The 21,007-nt window shown below is 27.6% G+C and overlaps 3 protein-coding genes across 4 annotated transcripts; 2 read left to right on the top strand and 1 right to left on the bottom strand.

The window, feature by feature from the left end:
• Positions 1–2,401: 2,401 nt before the first annotated feature.
• LOC126838333 (ribonuclease 3) lies at positions 2,402–8,829 on the bottom strand. Of its 2 annotated transcripts, none has more exons than XM_050572676.1 (2): positions 8,581–8,829; positions 2,402–7,093 (listed from the first exon to the last, which is right to left on the bottom strand). In XM_050572676.1, exon 2 carries the CDS (start codon positions 7,063–7,065, stop codon positions 3,199–3,201), a length of 3,867 nt encoding a protein of 1,288 aa, XP_050428633.1. In that variant the 5' UTR covers positions 7,066–7,093; positions 8,581–8,829; the 3' UTR covers positions 2,402–3,198. The 2 variants fall into 2 exon arrangements, with proteins under 2 accessions (XP_050428633.1, XP_050428632.1); XM_050572675.1 differs by having other exon boundaries at positions 2,403–7,093; positions 8,577–8,829.
• A 766-nt stretch (positions 8,830–9,595) lies between these two features.
• LOC126838334 (eukaryotic translation initiation factor 4 gamma 3-like) lies at positions 9,596–14,121 on the top strand. The gene is made up of 8 exons (XM_050572677.1): positions 9,596–9,783; positions 9,921–9,965; positions 10,026–10,112; positions 10,178–10,222; positions 11,052–11,186; positions 12,339–12,583; positions 13,697–13,844; positions 13,912–14,121. Exons 1-8 carry the CDS (start codon positions 9,727–9,729, stop codon positions 14,068–14,070), a joined length of 921 nt encoding a protein of 306 aa, XP_050428634.1. The 5' UTR covers positions 9,596–9,726; the 3' UTR covers positions 14,071–14,121.
• Positions 14,122–15,479: 1,358 nt separating this feature from the next.
• On the top strand, positions 15,480–19,611 carry LOC126838925 (sentrin-specific protease 1-like). Its single transcript, XM_050573718.1, has 2 exons — positions 15,480–15,789; positions 17,882–19,611. The coding sequence occupies exons 1-2, from the start codon at positions 15,787–15,789 to the stop codon at positions 18,458–18,460; spliced, it is 582 nt and encodes a 193-aa protein (XP_050429675.1). The 5' UTR covers positions 15,480–15,786; the 3' UTR covers positions 18,461–19,611.
• Positions 19,612–21,007: the final 1,396 nt, after the last annotated feature.

Raw genomic sequence — 21,007 nt, 5'->3', positions numbered from 1 at the left:
CGTAGTAAACAATTTCATGATCAAAAGATTGTCATATAGACTACTTTTTTATATTAAATACAATATTTGTCCCCAAATTCCTAACATCATATTTATGACTTATTAATATTATTCACTGTAAAATTCTTTTTGAATCTAAAATCTAAATAATATTAATTTACGCTATAATATATAAATATAATAACTACTTATGTATGTCTCCATGAGCAAACTTGTTAAATAAAATGATTTTAAACTTACACTACTTACTAATAATAAAAATATATAAATTATGTTTTAAGCTGTATGTTAGCTAATTGAATACTAATTGCATAAGTAGAATGTGTTTATTTATTTATTTGTATTACTAATACAAATATATGACTATAATTTTTTTTATTATTATTTATGTAAAAATAATTTAATTTGTGGCCATTAATTATTAACTAGTCTGAACTTAGCCAATTAAATTTGTTTTTTTATTGTTAATTTTTATTTCATTATTATTACTTAAAAATAATTTCTGTTGTATGTTACTTTATATTTAAGCTACTTAATTTTAGTTGTATTTAAGTGCCATACATAAAATTAGTGTTTGTAAATAGGCGTGTCTAATAATGTTAACAATAAGACTGATTCACCTAATTTGAAAATTTAATAAAAAATAACATAATAATGTATTGTAGTCTTATATTATAAAACTATGAGATCTATAATTTATTTTTTGACAGAGGCTTTGCTACCGCGGAACCTTCAGCAGCTGTTTCCCTCAGTATACCCCGATCCTGTATGTTTCAATAATAAAATGTGGAAAGAGACAAGTGTCACATAATATAAGATAAATAACACAATTCAAGAGGCCCTCACACGTCAATAATACTGACAGTATAGTCCTCAAATGGCCATTACTCAGTTTTTTCAGCTTTTGACTTCTCAACTAGTCTTCTGTGTGAACTGTGGTACTTCATTATTATTATTTTTTTTTTGCATTCTTTTTAAAAAATTAAAAAATACATTTTTTTTCACATTTTATATTTAAGCTTTGCATTTAATGCTTATAATACATGACTAACAATACTGTCAATAATATTGATCGTTGAGCTGCTTTAGATTTATATTCCCGGTGATATTTTCTCATGATTAACTATAAAGACCAAAACCCTGTAAATGAAATTGTCTATTTAAAAAAATGGTTATCAGGTCTAGCATAATTTTTCTATTTGTAGTACAATTAAGAATAGTATTATATATTATGTTTAAATAACACTTAAATAAGTTGTTTTTACTTGTCTTTTTTTAAAAATTACTTAACAGGCATTTAATGTCGCTACAATTGACATTTTTATTGACTGAAAAAATGTTTAAAAATAACAGAAATTATTATTGTAATGAAAAATGGATTTTTTCTTTTTCTGTAATCCTCCTTCCAGAAAAATATTTCTGGATAAGTACATTACAGGTAACTTTGGAAACTAATATAATAAGAAACGATCTATAATTTTCGCCACAAAAAATTCAAGCAAAACAATAAATTTGCTCTAACTACTATTATCATATCGCACACTTAGATCAAAACTGTAGCAACTCAAAAAACATCTTTTTTTCAGGAATTCCAAAAAAATTATTTTCAAGTTTAGTTACCTTAACTTGTTAATTAAACTGTAACTGTTTATTTTCATAAAACAGTTTTGTACAACGAACCCACGTGCACTCCGCTTGATGTCTGAGTAGAAACTAAAGTTTTATGCGATTTTGGTAGTTAGGATTATGGGATTAGTCATTTTTACAAAAATTACCTACAATGCCATATTTTGGAGTAATCAAGATAAATTTTTATTTGTTTTGTAGGTTCATGCAACTTTGTTTGTAGAATCCGAATATACAAATAACTAAAAATACCCACTTTTGGAGTTGTTACAGTTTTGATCTAGGTATGCGATATTATATGTTTGACTGAATGTGCTTATTATAATTTGCTGAATTACAATTAAAGCTTTAAAAAAAATAATAATCGTATTAAAAATTAAATATTTAAGAAAGAACGTAATACCGAGTTTTTTATTACTTACAAATAATTTTAATGTTTAATACAGTAATATTTACATATCTATTGTTAAAATAATGGTTTAGAAGTATACAAATTATGCATTAGTCAATAAGTATGAAAATTACGTTATTGTATCGAATGTATTTTAAACATAATGAATAAATGAATTATCTAGCTATATTAAAATCACAATGAAATAATTTAAAAATGGATTAAGACACGACAAGGAAGTATTATAAACACAATTTTTCTCTTAAAAAGTATTAAAAAAAAAAAAAAACCATCTTAAACAAAAAACAAAAATATACAAAGTATTTCAGTCATTTCTTTAGATTTAATTGTGAAATTATGAATTAGTTGAAGTACAATTAACAAAGATACAAAATAAATATACACATTCATGGATTAATTTTAAATGATCTTGTGATAAATAATAATATAAAAATGGCTTGCACAAAAATCAATTATTTTACAAGAAAATTGGAGGATAACAATGAATTTCATAAAAGGTGATTTTCTCAAGAATACTTTAGGGAAGTATATTAGATACAAATTCGTCCATACTACGGCATTATTGAAATAACTTTTAAAAAAAATGCTACGAGTTATTTAGTTTGAAAATTTATAAAACCTTCTATACGAAATATTTATTATACAAAAAAATGGTTAACATACAAACAATAATTTTAATGTGTGTAGCCTTACATACTAGAAAGTAACTATTATGTACCAAGATCATTTAGACTAGGTTGTTTGTTATTAAAGTTCAATTTAAAGTCTACTTCATATAAAATAAAAATTACATAGATACAGTAGCACTGAAGTTATTTCTAAAGGATGCATTTAACTTAAATTTTCTCTGTTTGCAAGACTGTCATTCTGTCCTATACATACAAGCGAAAATAGTAAATATAGATAACATTAGTTATGTTTGAAATGTAGTTCAGCGCTACTGTATGAATGTCTCATACATAAAACTTTTGAGTAAAAATATAATATACTCAACAGTCTTCTGTTTTTTTTCTTTATGATATACATGTAATAGGTAAAAATTATCTAATCAGTGCAACTATGACACAATCGTTGAAGATTCATATTTGAGTGTAAAAAAGCATTGAATAAAAATAATTTACACCCAAACGTAAAACCTCAAAGATTGTCTTATGTTCTTACTAGGATTTTCTGTGTTTTTTTTTCTTTGGCTCTTCTGTTTTTTCATTCTCACCTGTTGTCTTATTAGAACATAAAACGGCTAAGAGTTTCCTTTGCAATTTTATTTTCGTCCAATCCAATTTTGTCATTTTTGCTTCATTCTTTAAAGATTTTGATTCCAATATTTTTATAATGTCATCAATGTTTGTTTGTCCATCAGAAGATTTGCACTGGTGCTTTAAGCTCCTCGATATTGCTCTCCTTTGGTGATCTAACTGTGGAAACAAATCTTTAGATACCTCCAGAGCACTATTTGCAGCGTTCATTTCTGCTCTTTGTATACTGTGGCCAGTTGCCTGCGATAATCGTACACCTTTAAAGTATACAGCAACTGTGTATTTGCGTCCATTAGTAGGTCCCATGCATTCAATAACTTTGTAAACGGGAATGTCGGGTTCCCCACCATCCACTGATCTTAGAGTTAAACAGCATTGCTGCAATTTAGATTTTGGATCATTCCAGTCTTGTTTCAGAATGAAATCATGAAGACGAGGGAAAAAACATACATTACAAAATGCCTGACAGTGTTTTAGTCCTTTATCAATATATAAAGCTCCAAGAAAAGCTTCTAATAAATCAGCTCTGTCTTTAGTTTTCAGTTCTGCTTTTGGATTTGCATAAAGTGCGTAATTAACCATGCCCAAATCATCACAAACCACAGATTGTGTTCTATTGTTTACTAAAGAACTACGGAGAAGCGATAGATGACCTTCATGATGTTCAGGAAAATACTTATACAAATAATCTGATGCTATCAGTTGTAATACTGTATCGCCTAAAAATTCTAAACGTTGATTTGAACCCAATGTTAAATTAGTGAAACCGACACTTCTATCAGTAAATGCTCTAGCTAATAGTCTTATGTGGTTAAATTGTATACCAATAGCATCTTCAAACTTGGTTAGTTTTTGAAGTAAGGGTAATGTCTTGATCCATTTCCTATCTCCATTTGGCTCTTGTTGTTGTAGTGGATGTTTGGGATAATTGACCCATATGTTAAGTAGTTCTGGTGACTCCCTAAAAAAGGTTTTGCCAAAAACACGATCGGCTACTTCAATTCCACCATCTAAAAATAAAGCTCCCATCAAAGCTTCAAAACAATTAGCCATCGCATGTTTGAGTTCTGAATCGTGGCATAAGTCTGAGCCATGAGCATACAACATGAAGTCATCAAGTTTCAAGGTTTTTGCTAAAACAGCAAGATGTTGATTTTGCACAATTGCAGCCCGAAAAGTGGCTAATCCTCCTTCTTCAATATCTGGGAACATGTTAAATAAATGAATGGAAGATACAAATTCAACCACGGCATCTCCTAAAAACTCTAATCGTTCATTATGCATAATATTTGATTCCATTTCTGATTTTTTACCAAAACGTGACATTATATTAATCAGTGTATTTATGCCTCGTTTTCTTGTGTTCATATAATGAATTCGTCTATCTCCATACTCTGGTTGTCTTATACCACAATTTGTTAATGCATTTCTAGCATGATCAGGATTAGTACCAAAGTTTTCTCGATATGATGGATGTGTAAGGGCTAGTTGTAGCAAGTATTTGTTTTTAAACTTATACTCTAAAGTATTTTCAAGGTATTCTAATGACTTGTGAAATCTAAAATGGCATACAAGTACTGGCAAAAGCATTGCGTGTTGAACAATATCACACATAAGACCCGTTTTATAAAATCCTTTACTAGACACAGCGGCAGTAACACCACGTTTCATTTTATTATGTGATCTCATTTCTTGTAATGCTCTTTCTTTAATTTCCAATTTCCTCTTATCTTCGAATGAAGGTTTAGGCATATTGGCCAGAAGATGTCTAAATTTCACATAGTCACGCCAACCTTTTTGGTAATCCGGGTTACCGGCATAACTCAATTGAGGTGGACGGATACCAAAATGCACAATTACAGGGTATCCGTCATTTTTCATTTTTTCATTTGTTTCATTGACTGCATCTCTATCTAGTTGGTCTACACGTATTGAACAGGGTTTTGATCCAGGGTTTGTCACTACCATGCCTTTATACTCGTCTACAATGTTTTGCCACTCATGCATTGACATGTTTTTCAATGCCGAAAGAGAATATTCTTCAAAAAGTAACTTGTTATTGTTCAGAAGATATTTTAAAACTTCGTTCATTGAAAGTATTTCTTTACCGTGTCCAGGGAGATCTCTTACAAAACGAGGCATAAAGTGAAATTGAGGACACCCATCTTTGTTACCAATAGCGTGCAAATCTAAATCCACCAATTCTAAAATGTCTCTAAATAAATAATCATAAAATAATTGTAATTCTTTAACGATAAAATTATCAGGAATTTTTTCTTCGACATACAATATAGCATAGTTTGTATTAAAACGAATGACTTTGCAAGTGGGTAAGGGTGGAATGGGATAATGTGACAACAGTGAGAATCCTTCAAAAATGAAATCCTGATTATCGTGTGTTATTATTGTTGGGCACTTCAATAAAAAGTTTGTTGGAGGAGTAATAGTAATTCTGTAGTGATACAGCTTGTCAGAATTGTTTGAAATTGGAGAACATGGTTCAAAAGGTCCTTCGCCTACATAAATATTATGGCGTATACCTGTCCTTTGTGACTTAACACTGCACTTACACATCGGACCATCATTCATTTCTCCTACTTCATTATACCATAGTTCAGAGTGTAGTCTATCAGGATGAGCACTTTTTCTATCTAATTCTTTTATAGTAGAATCATCATCGTCTTCTTCATTACCATCGTCACATGAACTGCTATCATCATCTGAACAATTATTTCCTGAGCATTTATGTTTATGAACTTTGACGTTGTTTTTCCGTGGTTTATTGTATAATGGCTTTAAAGCATTTATAGCTGTTGCACGTTTTCCTAAAACTCTGTCAAATTCATCACATAATTTAATTACATTTTCTTTTCCAACGGTAATTTTAGGGTTCTCTTCGGGCTTTTCATAATATAAATCTGCTGGTGCTGATCGAGTCCAAACTTTTTTTTCAGCATTGATAATTTGATCAACAGACATTTTTGACAATATTTCTAATTCCGCAGATAGTTCTTCAGCAGTTTTCATACCTCTGCGTTTAGATTTATTCAGTAAATGGCCCTTGGAAGATTGAGTACGACTGCCATACTTCAAATCATATTGATTGCGATTTACTACAGATGAACATTTTCCACTAGAAATATCAGTTTTTGTACTCAAAAATTTATTAGTCAAATCAAACCAATCATCAACTTCTTTAGGTTTTTCATCCTTACCATAACTATTTGTATGTGGTGGTTGAGGAACTGATGTATATTTGTTATTACAACATCCAGGATCTTGAGGATGCTGAATGTAATTCTTGTTAAAAGATGCACTTGTACTATTAACAATAAATTGTTGGGATGTTGGTGAAGTAAAATTTTCAAAAAAAACATCAGTTGGAGAATGTGCAAAACCATTAACGTTAAAACAACTATTCATTGGAGCTGTAGACGGAAGTATACATCCGTTGGAATAAGGCACGTTGGATGGATTAACATATCCATTAGTATACAATTCATTTGCGGCACTAGGAGACTGACTTATATAAGGACTATTCAATGAACTGTTATTATAATAGATATTTGTGTTATTGGTAGGATGCTGAAAAGAATTTCCGTCGTTGTAATAATTTTGGGGATAAGTGTATGAAGGGTGATTTTGTTGATAACTATATATGGGTTGGTATGGTTGCTGCATTATAGGCAAAGATTGACTGTAAGGTGGCGTATCTGTGTTCATCTTGGTACACAATAATATTTCATCCAAATTATAAACATTAAAGGTCATTAACCATTATGTTTTCAATGAGAGCATCCTGAAAAAAATATTTCTTAATCAAGAATTTGATGAAGTCAAATAAGTATAAAATTGAACATGTTTTGTTTCTAATATTTGATATTTTTATATTAATAGCATTAGTTATAAACATTTTACAAAGAAATTATGTTAAAGAAAAAAATGTTGCACTGATACTTGTTTTAAAATGATATGAATAAAATATTATTTAGTCTCATTAAAAAAATAATTCGCTATGTAAACATAGTAACGTTTCCCATTCCTGTTTTTTATTACGCGGGGGCTGGCATTTGGTAAAACGTACATACTTTTATCATTTTGACCTTTTTGAGAATTTTGGTTGGCATTAAATTTTTCCAGAAATGTTGGCAAGTGATTCGCAATTACACTGGTATAATACTACTAATTAATTAAAGTAAAATTATATTTAAAAAAAATTGTTTTATTTGAGTGGTCTAATACCGCACGTCTCTTAAAGGTTAAAGAAGAAGGGATTTTTTCCACAACAGTATCCTATAGGATAGCAGTTCTGATACCCTAAATGTCTGATAACCTAGAGACTTGTTACATAAAAAAGTCTGTTATTATAGCATAATTATTTATGATGTATAAAAATTGGCATAAATTTACTTTGCCTAACACTCTTATTTTTACAATTTTTTTTTTACTGTAGGTTTTTTTTATGCTGATTACGAATATGAAGTCAGTAACCAGCGGACTACTCTAGTCTAAAAGTTGTAGCTACTTAAACTTTGAATTTTTCTGCGTATAAAAATAAGCTGCAGTCGCGGGCAGCCGAGGTGTTAGATAGCGAGCAGCTATGGCGGTAAATATTAGTGCCCAGTTACATAAGGGCCTTAAGCCTATTATTTTAAAGGGTAGGTTAAGTCAGGTAAGTTTCGGTTCTTGTTTGGTGGCTGACGGTTTTAGAACAGTATCAAGTTAGTATACCTCTAAAAGCAAATTATCTTTTCCTCGGTGGGTTTGGGGCCGTGAGCCCCATCCTAAAGAAGTTTCCCAAATGGGCTTGAGTCATTTTATTATAGTTATAAGTTTATATAATTTCCACAGTGTTCGTTTTAAAGAAGGTTTTTTTTAGCATAGGCTGCCTGTTATATATGCAGGAAAGATCAAAGATTAAGTAGCTGTAACTTTTGAATTATAGGAATCCACCTATTTTTGATTTGTAATTCACTTTATATTTGTAATCAACGTAAAAACACTACAAGATAACATAACAAAAAAAGTGTCTGGTAAAGAAAATTTGTTCCTAAACATCAAAGATCAATACACTTTAAAATTAAAATTTGATGAAAAACAAAATATATGTATATGAAATTGAAAAATAAATTTCATCAAAACAAGACGAGTCTACCAGCTAGAATATTTATTTTCATGGAGTACGTTTGGGGAATACACATTATATTTTTTTACTGAATAATATTAGTTGTTACAGAATATTTACTCATTTCTCGAAATAAAAATCTTATATTTTTACTTACCTACCTTGGTCCTCTCATTACCAACACCGCTGGCGTCAAGACATTTTTGTTATAATTATTTTTACAACGTGCTTTAAAGAAAATTTACTTCGAAAACACTTTATAATCATTAATTCTACCTGACTGGCGACTACAATAACTCACTTGAAGCTTCGGCCTTCGACAAACTAGGTATGATAATTGATAACTTGAAATTTAAAGTTATAACATTGAACGTAGCAACAAAATTAAAAAATTATTATAAGTAAAATAAAATAAATAACTGATAAGAGTAATAGCTGATAAGCGGTCAGTGCTTGACAACTATACTCTGTTCAAAATGAGATCGGTACGCGGAACAAAGGCACGCCCATGCTCATTGCTCACTGCTCAGTAGGTGGAATGGCCGCCTGTACCGATCTCATTTTGAACAGAGTATATGACAAGGTTAAAAAAACCTTGCCGTTTTCCATAGACAATTTAATTACAGAATTGACTAAATTAAATTTAATCTGTGATTTAATGTTAATATTTGAGCCTAGTGTTTTTCCGTAGACTATAAACTATTAGCACAGAATAGATTAGTCTGTGCTAATAGTATTAAGTCTTTAGCATTTTCTATCGTTCACCCCCACGTTTTCCACTTTCCATAGTGAAGTTTATGGATTATGCGTTATCGGACAAGTCGTCATAGGTTCCCAAGTCATCCTAAAGTATTATTCTTCAATTAGTATAACTTGGTATAACCTAGATGAAAAAAAAACCAAGAAAGGCGGGGTATAGCGGTACCGTCAAAACCAAAGTGGTAACTTGTAATCATTTGGGCACCTATGACCGAATGTCTTATCAGACCTTTTACCTTAGGAACAGTACCAAATTTATAGTTTTTTTTATGGCATTATATTTTTTATCAAATATCACTTTTTAGTCATAGATCATAATATCACTTTCAGACTTCAGTAATCAGTAACCATAATATTATTTGATTATTAATAATTGTGAACATCAGTTTCAGTTATTTCATTTTTGTAAATCATATTTTGAATTTTTAATAATACTGTGAATTAACATGAAATATCTACTTATTTAAATATACTTTACAATGTATTATTATTAATTTGTTAATAATTAGTGTTTATTGTTTATAAATTAGTGAATACCAAATTAAATAATGGTTGTGCACAACAGACATAAAACTAATGTTTTAAAAAGCTTTGAAACAAACAATGTAATTAAATTTAAAATATTTAATTTTCAGAAAAAAGCTATATAAATAACTTAATAAGCATGATAACATTTTTATTTGGAATAAAAAACTAAATTAATTTTTATGTAACATGTTTTAAATTCGGTTTGCTGTTTTAGAGGGATGTAGATAGTTTGATATTGCAAAATTTAAACATAAGTGAAGTATGTAAAAAATTATAATTGACTATGTATTGTTTATTGTAACTAATTATTAACTTTTAGAATGAATCAAACATAATAAAACATTCTTGGCAGTATACTGTTCAATTGAATCCAATTACATTTTATGCTAATGATATAGATTTACAAGTAATTTATATTTAAAATTAATCTTCTAAAATAAATGATTGATTAATAAAATTGTATTGATTTAGCCAAACAATGAGCAGCAAGTTTGGAAAGAGACTCGGTATTTATTTGTAAGTAAATCAATATCTAATAAAACAACAGGGAACTAATGCAATTAAGTTCCTAGTTAAATTTGTTTAAACTTTAACAACACTTTTTGGTAATCTATTGTTTCATAATGCTGAAAACAACGAGGAAGTTAATTATTGTCGTTAAGACTAACTTTTTAAATAAAATTAAGAATGGTAGTGATAGAAACGAATGTCATACTACCTTAAAAAATATAAAACACTTTTTTTTTCTTTAAAGCAATATAACAAGAAAAATTACTTTTACTCTACTCGCCTTAAAATTTAGAAAACAGAATTCACCTAGCGTATTTTTTGTGTTATTGGTAAAAAAACTGAATTCTGTGCGTGCTCAAACCCTCAAATCCCTTAGAGGAAAAGATAACTAACCTAAAGCAAATCAAATAGCTAAACTATTACTGTAAGCCATCATAGACTTCACAAGTTCAAACAAAGGCCCCTTCTTTGGAGACCTCAAAAAAAAGGTCTTTTTTTAAATAGACTTGTACTAAAAAAAATCCAGTGCAGTCGGGACATAGTAGAGACGGAACATACAGGGCAACAGGTCTCAGGTCTATAAGAATTATTATACAAAAATGAAAGTTTCGTTAATAATTTGAAAGTAAGTACCTATGATATTCAATTCTTTCACTATTGTTGTAAGCGTCGGTATAAAAATACAAAAATTAAAAAAAAAAAATTGTTTTAATTTAACTGGAAACAAAACTACATTTATGTTAACAATGTTCCAATACATTACTTCAAAAAAAAAAGTAAATAAAAGAAAACAATTATATTATTTTATTTACAAGTCTTTTTTATTTTGTTTTAGCTTTACAAAAAAGTGTTGGCGATATTGAACAAGCTTACTTGGGTTACTTTTAAAGAACTCATTGCAAAATTTCAAGAATTACCAATTGAAAATATCGAGTGTCTTGAAACTATTGCTAAAATTGTTGCTTTGAAAGTAAGATATAGAATTTTTAAATTGAAATATTTATATACTTTTAAAAATAATAATTTTTAATATAATATGATTTGTATTAAATCACATATCCTGTATACCTGAAACATATTTAGGTGTATTAAGCATAGTGATGGGAAACCAAAAATATAGAATTAAAAAAAACACTATTAAAGCCACTTAAAATTCATAGGAATATAAAATATTATTACAATAAACAGCTGTGTACTTTAGCAAAATGTTTTATTGAAAATTAAAAAAAAAAATTGCTTAACTTTGACTATAAATTGATTTCAGATTTCAACAAATCCGAAATACAAAAGTAGTTCATCTTTTTGGTATTGTGTTTTATTTTTGTAAAAATCCATATTTTTGGATTCCTATTATTAATTAGGCAGACCTGTATATTTTATCAGTATACATGTATATTGTATAATCTGCTAAACTTTTTATTTTAATAATACATAATTTAATTTGGATTTATATATTTTATTAAATTTAAGTTAATATAATTAAAGTATATTTTTATAATATTAACTATTTATTAATGAAAATTAAATTACTTAATGTAATTTCTTTTTAAACACATTGAGTTTTTTAATTGAATTTCATATCTTGACATGCTTAAGGTGTAAATGTTTTAAAAATTAAGGACAACCAACGAGGTGCCCAGTTGCTATCCTTTTTTTGCTCATAACATATATTATGGGCAATGAGATAAAGCCTCTAAGAGACATCAGATTTCGATAACATTCATTTAAACAAGAAATCCTTACAGTCTAAAAAAATCCTTGATTAAATTTCTGGTTGTCACATAATTTTAATTTTGAATTTCTTATTGTTTTTTTTTCTTAATAACTTAGTAATAAGTAAAGATTTATAAAAAAAAAATTATTAAAATCTGGACGCTATACAGGGCTATACAATTTGTCTATAATTTGAAACTACATTATTAAATAATTTGCTTGACCTAATTTCTGACAACTCTATCTAGACTATAATTGAAAGACATTTGATCCTTAATAATTTTAATACATTTATAATTAATGAAATTATATTAATCCTATATTATTTATTGTCATTTTAAACACTGGTTTGCAACTTTTTAATCACACATATTAAAAGTTCTTCTTGTAAACATTTTTTTTTGTACAGGCCTTTGATGAACCCACATTTGGACCATTGTATGCTGCTTTATGCAAAGCTCTTAATATAACAATAACTTTTCAAGATGAAAATGACATGGTATCAGAGATTACATTTATAAAGTGTATTATAAATGTATGCCAACAATATTTTCAAAAAGAATGTTTGGCCGATGATATAAACAATAATGATATATCTGTCGAACAAGATTTAATTCAAAGGAGGTTAAAGTTACGAGCTATAGGTTGTTTAAGGTAAAATGTCTTGAATTTTTTTATGTTTTCTTAAGTAGACTTTTTGAAAATGATAACATTATATTAACCTTATTAAAATGCTAATTAAATAAAAGCTAGCTTTATTAACTGATTCAATAAAAAATTTTTTATGATTTTTTAGCTTTGATGCAAAGTTGAGAAGATATTGTTTTTACAATGATGTGTTTTTAAAAAAAAAATTTTTTAGTGTTTGGACCCATGATATATTATTTAAATCGCTGAACCAATTTTTCCTTGTAGCAAGTCTATCGATCAGAAATTGTACCTAAAAATTACTATATAGGACCATAAATTAAAAAAAAATCTCTTTAAAATCGAGAATAACTCCCAAAAATTTACATGTTTCTCAATTTTAAATTAACGCACTATAGTTTTTAAAAATAGGGATTTGAATCGCTTCCAAATTTGTATGGCGTATTCTTTAGGTATAGTACTACCAATAAACGTTACAAACCAAAAAAATATTATTAACCTTCTCCCCTAGAAAAGGGATCTAGAATGGGTTTATAAAAAATAATTTTCTCAAAAATCTGTAGTCGATATTATTTTTATTGAGGAAAACACAAAAAGGCGAAATATTACACTTTAACCATGGTGACCGGAATGATTTTTAAAATACAACCAATTATTATCTACTAATAGATAATATTATCAAGAACCGATTTTACCCCACCTTATACCCTTTCGTAGACTATCCAAATAGCTCGTCTGTATTTAGTTTGCTTATCTGCTTTACCTCGGTAAGCTTCCAGTTTTCGTTAAAATAGCGTTGCCTATGGAGGGTTAACAGGTATTTGAAAATATTTTTATTATAATGTTAATTACCCTATAATCTATATGGGTAACAATAGTAATAAATTATAATAGACAGCCAAACGACCCTAAATTGTATCCATTTTAATACTTAACATACATTTTCAAGCACATTATTGTCATTACAATGCCTTATTGATATTTGTATTTTTACCATTACAGATTTGCATCAAAGTGTTTATTTTCTGTTGTAAGAGTTCTTATAAATCTGTGACCTCCCTCACACCAATATGCCCCAACCCCAATGAACAGGCCTTTGCAATAATTTTTTTTTTTTAGGTTTATTGGAGAAATATTTAAATTGTCGCTGTTATCTCCGTTAGTTGTTCTTTATTGTGTTAATACATTGTATGCTAAAACTAATGAAAATTCCCTTGAATACCTTTGTAGTCTTTTAAAAACAGCCGGTAAAGAATTATACGAGAAGGTATTTATGACTGTGAGTACACTGCACAGATCTTCACACTTTAATCTTTTCTTTATTATTTTGGCAGGTTAATTTAAATGAGATATTGAGGCACTTGACTTACTTAACATCTGATGACATGAGACACAAGATATCGCCAAGAATTCGATTTATGATTAGAGACGTTATTGAATTAACTATGAATATGAATATAAGTGATGCCAATTTGCCATTAGTTTATAGTTAATGTTTTAGGGAATATACTCTGTTTTTTAGTAAAATAATTTATCAAGTATTTTTAATTTATGATAATTGTATATTTTTTTATGTAAAATTATAAAGTTTAAATAATTAAATTATTTTCGTTTATTTCTGTATGTATATTATAAAGTAATATTATCGTTGTTATCATGGGATTTCAAATAGCGTATTTTATCCGCGAGTACACAATTTTTGTTATGAAAAATAGAAAAATAGTAGGGTTCACACAGCGGAAATCAGTAAAAAAATCTGTACACATAAATATTATTAATAAAATATCTTTTAAAAAATAATTTTATAATATTCTCATAAATAATATCATAAAATTCTAAAAATATTTCAAAGTATGTAAGCCTGCTATTACATTTTCAATATTCCTCCTAAATTGTACTCGGTACATAGCAACAGATATATAATTGTAATGTCTTGGTATGTTTTTTCTTTTGTCCTACTTCACACTGCCGAATCTTTGATTGACGCCTAACAAAATCTGTTTTTTTGGATGTAATAATCACAAACAATAAATAGTATTTGCTATTTCTAAGGTCAAAAATTTAGGAGAGAAGTATTTGGTCGCTTTAAAAGTAAAAATTTTTAATTCAAATGATTTGATATTTGAAAAACACTATTTTATTATAAAAATGTGTTAAGGATAATTATAAATATTCAATTTACTTATTATTTTAAAATACAATGTATAATCAATATACTTATAGTATATTTATGTGGCAATAATTATAAATGTTATTAATGTTTAATGATAATACATTTTATTAAATTTAGGTTCATGAATAAAATATTAAAATGAATAATACAAATATTAGTATAAAAATGGTTAATAAATACCTAATGATACCTTTTGATAGGGAAATTCAGTCGCTAGAAAGGAAAATAATTATTTTATTTATTATTATAAGACCTGCTTAGAGTGGAATGCCCTAAACTGTACTACCTCAAAATATTGCAGATCAATCATCTAAACCTGGGTGATAACAATAAACAAATAACATATTCTTTATAAAAATAAACTATGATATTTCTTATGGTATGATAGTCAATTTTATAAATTACCATAGATATTATATTAGGTACCTGTTACCATAAATATTATGAATAATTCAGAAAAATAATAATGGTTGTAATTTACAATTGAAGTAACGTTAGTTTGGCTTTAGACTTTACTTATCTTATATGTAAATTTGTATTAGTAAATTTTAATTAAAATTATTTAGTATGTTGAATATTTATCGGTTTTCGCGTTTTTATTTAAAATATAAAATTCCCGCCATGGAATATAACCTCACAATCTTACATAATACAAACTACAACGCTTAAGTGGTGAATTCCGTAAACGTTTTTGCTATAATAATAAGGGGCAGCTGATAATGATAATCTTCCTAATTTATTTCTTATAATCTGATAATAATTGTATCTATTGTTTCTCTCACTCACTTTCTGTGTATCGTTTTTGTTGACAGTGTACAGGTACTATAGTCTGTATGTGTATAGACTACTTTCTGTGCATCTTGATCACATTAAAATATATAGTTTCATGCTAATTAAAAAGAAATACATTACAAGCCTGTACCTCAACACAATGGTCAGCATTTGTTTTATGATTTTGGAAAAAATAATCGAATAAGTTATATACATGTAATATTGATGGTTGTCATTATTGTACGTTGTATACGCTTGCTAAACAATGGTAAGAAAATATTGAATTTGTTACAATTTTTCTTCTTTTTCTCGTACTGTGATAATGTAAAAATGAGTATTAAACCTTATTTATTTATATAGTTTTCATTATAACTATAATTTTAACTGTTAATAAGCAAAGTTGTATTTCAACAAAATTTTAAGCATCTGAAGAAAATAATCAGAAAAATCAAAAGAAATTAATTTCATTTAATCCTCATGGTAAGACTTAATTACAAATTACTCAAAATAGTAATGTAAATGTACCTGCTATCAATCATGAACCATGCTTAACAAACAAATATATATAATGGTTAGATATATGTTCCAGTGAAGAAGTTAGTTAAATGTTAAAATATGTATTGTGTATATAATATTATTATTGTATTCCATCTGTACACATTGCTCCTTTCGAGGGCGTTACTCTTCTAAATAAAGAAATAAAAAAATGAAAGATTCTATTTCTGTAAAAAATTTAGTTACAAAAAAATTTGTTCTTATGTCATAACAAACTATTAAGGTCCGTCCTGCCATACTACGAAAAATACAATATTTCCAATCCTCCATTTTTTGGTAAAACACAAATAAATTAAATTTTATAGTTATAGTCGTAATATTAAATCTTTAGGCATAAATGCACTTTACCGGGCACCCTTTTTTTTGCCATCTTGCAGTTTTTTTATGCTTTACGGTGGCAGTTACAGTCACAGCTGCCTGCTGCCGCACTACACCTTTGTCTGCTACGCTAGGATAGGTCAGGCTAGGTAAGGTTTGATTTGGTTTGGTTTCATGGTAGGTTGGGTTAGTTTTGTCCTATAGGCAGCTATTTTATCCTCTGGGGATTGGGAGACGTGAGTTATTGAAAGTGCCAAAGGGGCTTGAGTTAGCACCCAAAGCCGGAAGGCGTAGGGAGTTGTTTTATTAGCTGTTAATGATTTACTAACTTAAAACTTTAATACCTAAGAAATTTTCATTGTTGTTCAATACATATTGATATTAAATTATTTGCAATAATATACTTTTGAATAATAACAATAATACAAATAAATAATTAACTAATAATACTGTAGCAGCATGCATTCGCATTGCCGAAAAATGTAAGGAGTGCCTCCCGCCTGTTGTTATACACACGGAAATATGCAAATTTAAAGTAGGTAAAGTGCATTTGTTCTTGATACTAATAACTCAAAAAAGCTAGTTATTAGAATATTTTGTATGATGGCTGAGTTATCTAAACAAATGTAATTGTTCAATATTAGTTTTTTTATTATTTTGTACAATACATAGTTTGATATAAATAGGAGTCCTCAAAGTGTTAAACTAACACTGAAATATTTTTTTCCATTTAGTTAGTTTCAGAGTAATCTTCGAAAGCCTCAAGAGGCCCCAGGTCTAGGCATTTAATACAAATTGTGAGATTTGCTCGCAAAAAAAAAAACTAAAATTGTGTAAATTGTACAAAATTTACAAATAACATTTTTTTTAGTGCCAGGCCGACCCTAAATAGTCTTCAAAATTTAACACCTTGGTAGTTCTTCTTTATTATATAAAAAAAAATGAGTCGATTAATGCTTTACATAGACATCTATGAATTATTTAATAACTGGTAACACTGTTTTACCTGCATTCATAGATTTTACAGTTATAAAACTATTATGAAATCCTAAAAATACAGCGTTGTCTATCTATAATAATGTCTAGTTATTATTTATATTACTGACCTGTTATTCTAATTTCTGATATAACTATACACAGAAACTTTTTTATGGTGGTTGGGCAGAAAATACTGTATTCAAATTTGCCTTTAACTTTATTTATTCATAATTGTGCAGAGGCGCAAAATATTTAATAAGTGAAGGAAGTTCAAAATTTAACGTAATAGCTCAATTTTAATATTATACTATTCTCGGTTCCACGAGTAGGCTTTCTTGCACAGACGTATACAAGAGTAACACGTTTTGGTTTATGCGCAAGTACGCTCTGTTGCGGAGTATCATCATCATATGTAGCTTAACGGGCCTAACATTGCCATCATTAGGTGGTTTCTGAGTATAAATTTATAAGTTAAACTAATTTAGTAATTACATTTTGTTTTGTTTTAGACTGTTAGTAAAAATTTGGATATTAAAACAGATTTGCTGTTAAATGATGAAGTAATCAATCAGTACATGGATTTAATTACACAACGTTCTCCAGAAACTGTATACACATTCAATACATTTTTTTATTCAGCTCTATCCAATAAAGGATATGAACATGTATGTCGTTGGACTAAGAAGGTGGACATATTCTCAAAGGAAAAGATTTTCATCCCAGTCCATTTAGAAGAAGAAAATCATTGGTGTTTAGTATACATTGATTTCCTAAAAAAAACTATTAAGTATTATGATAGTTTAGGAGGTCGTAATTTTTCGTGTCTTAAGCAAATTTTAAGATACTTAATGCTGGAACACGTTAATAAGAAACATGTTGATTTTCGGCCTGGTGGTTGGTGCTTAGTTAATGATCGAGATTGTCCAAAACAACTAAATATTTGGGACTGCGGCGTTTTTGTATGTATGTATGCTGAATACTTATCAAGAAACAAACCGTTGAATTTTAGTCAAAAGGATATGGGAAGATTTAGAAAACAAATTTATCGTGAAATAAAACAGAAAAAATTATTTAAGGAATGTGAGTAAATTTATATTTTTAGAACATTGTATTTATACGAACATGTTTATTTCAAACTATGACAAAAGTATTGTAGTTTTGTATTTTATTAAATTTTAAGATGTCGTTAAGATCTATAAAACTAGTTGTAAATAATACCTTTTGCTTTATTTTTAAATAAAATATGTAATTGAACAAATACATTTATTGTTTAGTAGAGGTCTGTTCGGTTCTAAAAATATGGGAACGGACTGTAAAATTAAATTTTATAATACTGTAAAAAAAATCTACCTTTAAATATTATTTTGTAACATAAACCAACTAACCCTGACCTAAAAATTTAATAAAATTAAAAAAACTAACAACAAATTGGTTATAATAAATCATCAATAATTTGTATTAAAACCAAGACCAGATTGAGCTAAGATTCTTTTTAGCTTCGACCAAATAAATTTATAAATTATTTAAACCCAAATCTGGGTTCAGCCAAACATGGATATTGAAATTCTAAACCCATCTGGACAAACTATTTACATAGGCTGACAAATAAAAATATAAAGAAATTATTAAAAAAATATTATTCTTTTTACTTGCAACTGAGGAAAACTGCAAAAGCCAAATCATAAAAGTTTTCATGTTACAGCTAATTTTTTGATAATATACTGAAATAATAAAAAAATTACCTACGTAAAACTTTTTTTAGTTTTATAATTTCTACAAAGTAAAAGTACTTTATAAGCCCAGATCGGATCATTGCAATTTATTGGCTGGATCAAACTGTCCTATGATAGATTAGTTTTAAATTAAACAAACCTGACCAGCAAGTCATCAAATATAATCCCCATCGAACCAAACCTATATAAAAGTTGTTATTAGTGATCGCATCAGACCAAACCTAGATTATGGTCTGGGTATCCCTGGGACCGCACTGATCTCTATTTAACTTAGTTCAAATCAATTATTATTAATTTTATCACTTGGCTAAAATAATTGTATAGTTTACTGCTTGTATTAAGGTAATTGACAAATTAATAACTAGTTAACAGAAAAAAAATGTGTTGTTTTAAAAGCATTAGTTAAATTTTTATAATAACACTATTAACTATGTATAAAAATATGTTTTATTCGTAAATATCACCTGTAAAGTTAAAGTTGTGTGGTAACATAATAATATAGTATTAAATACAAATTGTGAACATTTTTTGTCCTGCTTACTTGTCCTTTGACAATTTAAGAATTACAGTTTTAAATTAAATATTTGTGTATGTTCAAAAAGAAATTTTGATGATATATGATAGAACTTATAGTGTATCAATTCTGAAACATTATCATTTCTCTGGCTAGAGACAAGAAGGACCAAGGACACTTTTTGGAAAAAATTGATTAGTTAACATACCCTTTTTGTACAAAAACTAAAAAATGAATTGTTTAAAAAAAATCTCATATTATGTAACAAAAATGACAAAAAGTGAGATTGTCTCTACTTGATTTAAATCACAAATGATGTGGGAACCTTCTTAGAATTTAACTGAAGAATAATTGCCAATTAGTCGGTTTTTTTTTAAATACTGAAGTAAATCCTTTGTAGAATTTTAACATGGCGCAATTGAAAATACTTAAATAAATTACTAAATAATAACTTACTTGCTAATAAAATTACTTGTAACCAGAGTTAGGCATTTTTTAATTGAATAATCTCTTTATTTCTTCAAATAATTTTTTATTCGACCGTCATTTGACTAAAAATATTATTCGATGGCCATAAGAATAAAAACATGATCTAGATGATGTCCAACTCTGCTTGTAACTAGGTCAACAATAGATAATCTGATTATTTATTTAGTGAAGACATATTATCTTACTCAATTAATGTTATTATTAATACTTAAAAAATAATAGTTTTTTTATTCATGTCTAGAAAAAACTTAAGCAACTTATGGTTATATATAATAAAGAAATGAATATTTAAAAACCCTTTACTATAAAATATGGTGTAATATTTACCATATAATATTTTATGGTTAAATGTTTTTAAATATTAATTTCTTTATTTTTATTTATGATTTATTAAATTGTTCTAAATAAAAAATTAAATAATATAACTTCTTTGTTTTTATATATAAATATGTTTGCACCTACAATATTTGCTATAATCAACCTATTTCTTCTGATTCTTTATGTATCAATTTTATAAAAAATAATTATTTTTCCAAATTTTAAATTTAGGTCAAGCGGTTAAATGACATTCAAAATTAAAAGTTATACTATATCACGCTACTTCTCACTCTAAGGTTTAAATTTTAAAAAACTTAAAAGTAATTATTCAAATTCTAATTTTTTATAAAATTATCTATGTTGAGTGGAATAGTCTTTAGATATACTACCATCAATATCAACACAAACCTTCAAAATTAAAACATCTTAGTCAAATTTTTTTTATTAAGAAAACTCCTTGAATCATTGTGTTCATGACTTTTATATTGAACAACAAATAATCATAAATAATAAAATAAAAATTAATTTAATAATGTCCAATTTTCAAAGATTTATATTTTGATTGGAAAATATAAAAGTTT

The sequence above is a fragment of the Adelges cooleyi genome, unplaced genomic scaffold, assembly GCF_023614345.1.
Source record: "Adelges cooleyi isolate 19-005CV unplaced genomic scaffold, UGA_ACOO_1.1 ACOO_flye_CR_arks_rails_tigmint_CR_PRNA_30, whole genome shotgun sequence".
NCBI classification, from domain to species: Eukaryota; Metazoa; Arthropoda; class Insecta; order Hemiptera; family Adelgidae; genus Adelges; species Adelges cooleyi.
The sequence above is the reverse complement of the archived record's forward strand: the minus strand, read 5'-3'. Positions and strand labels throughout refer to the sequence as shown.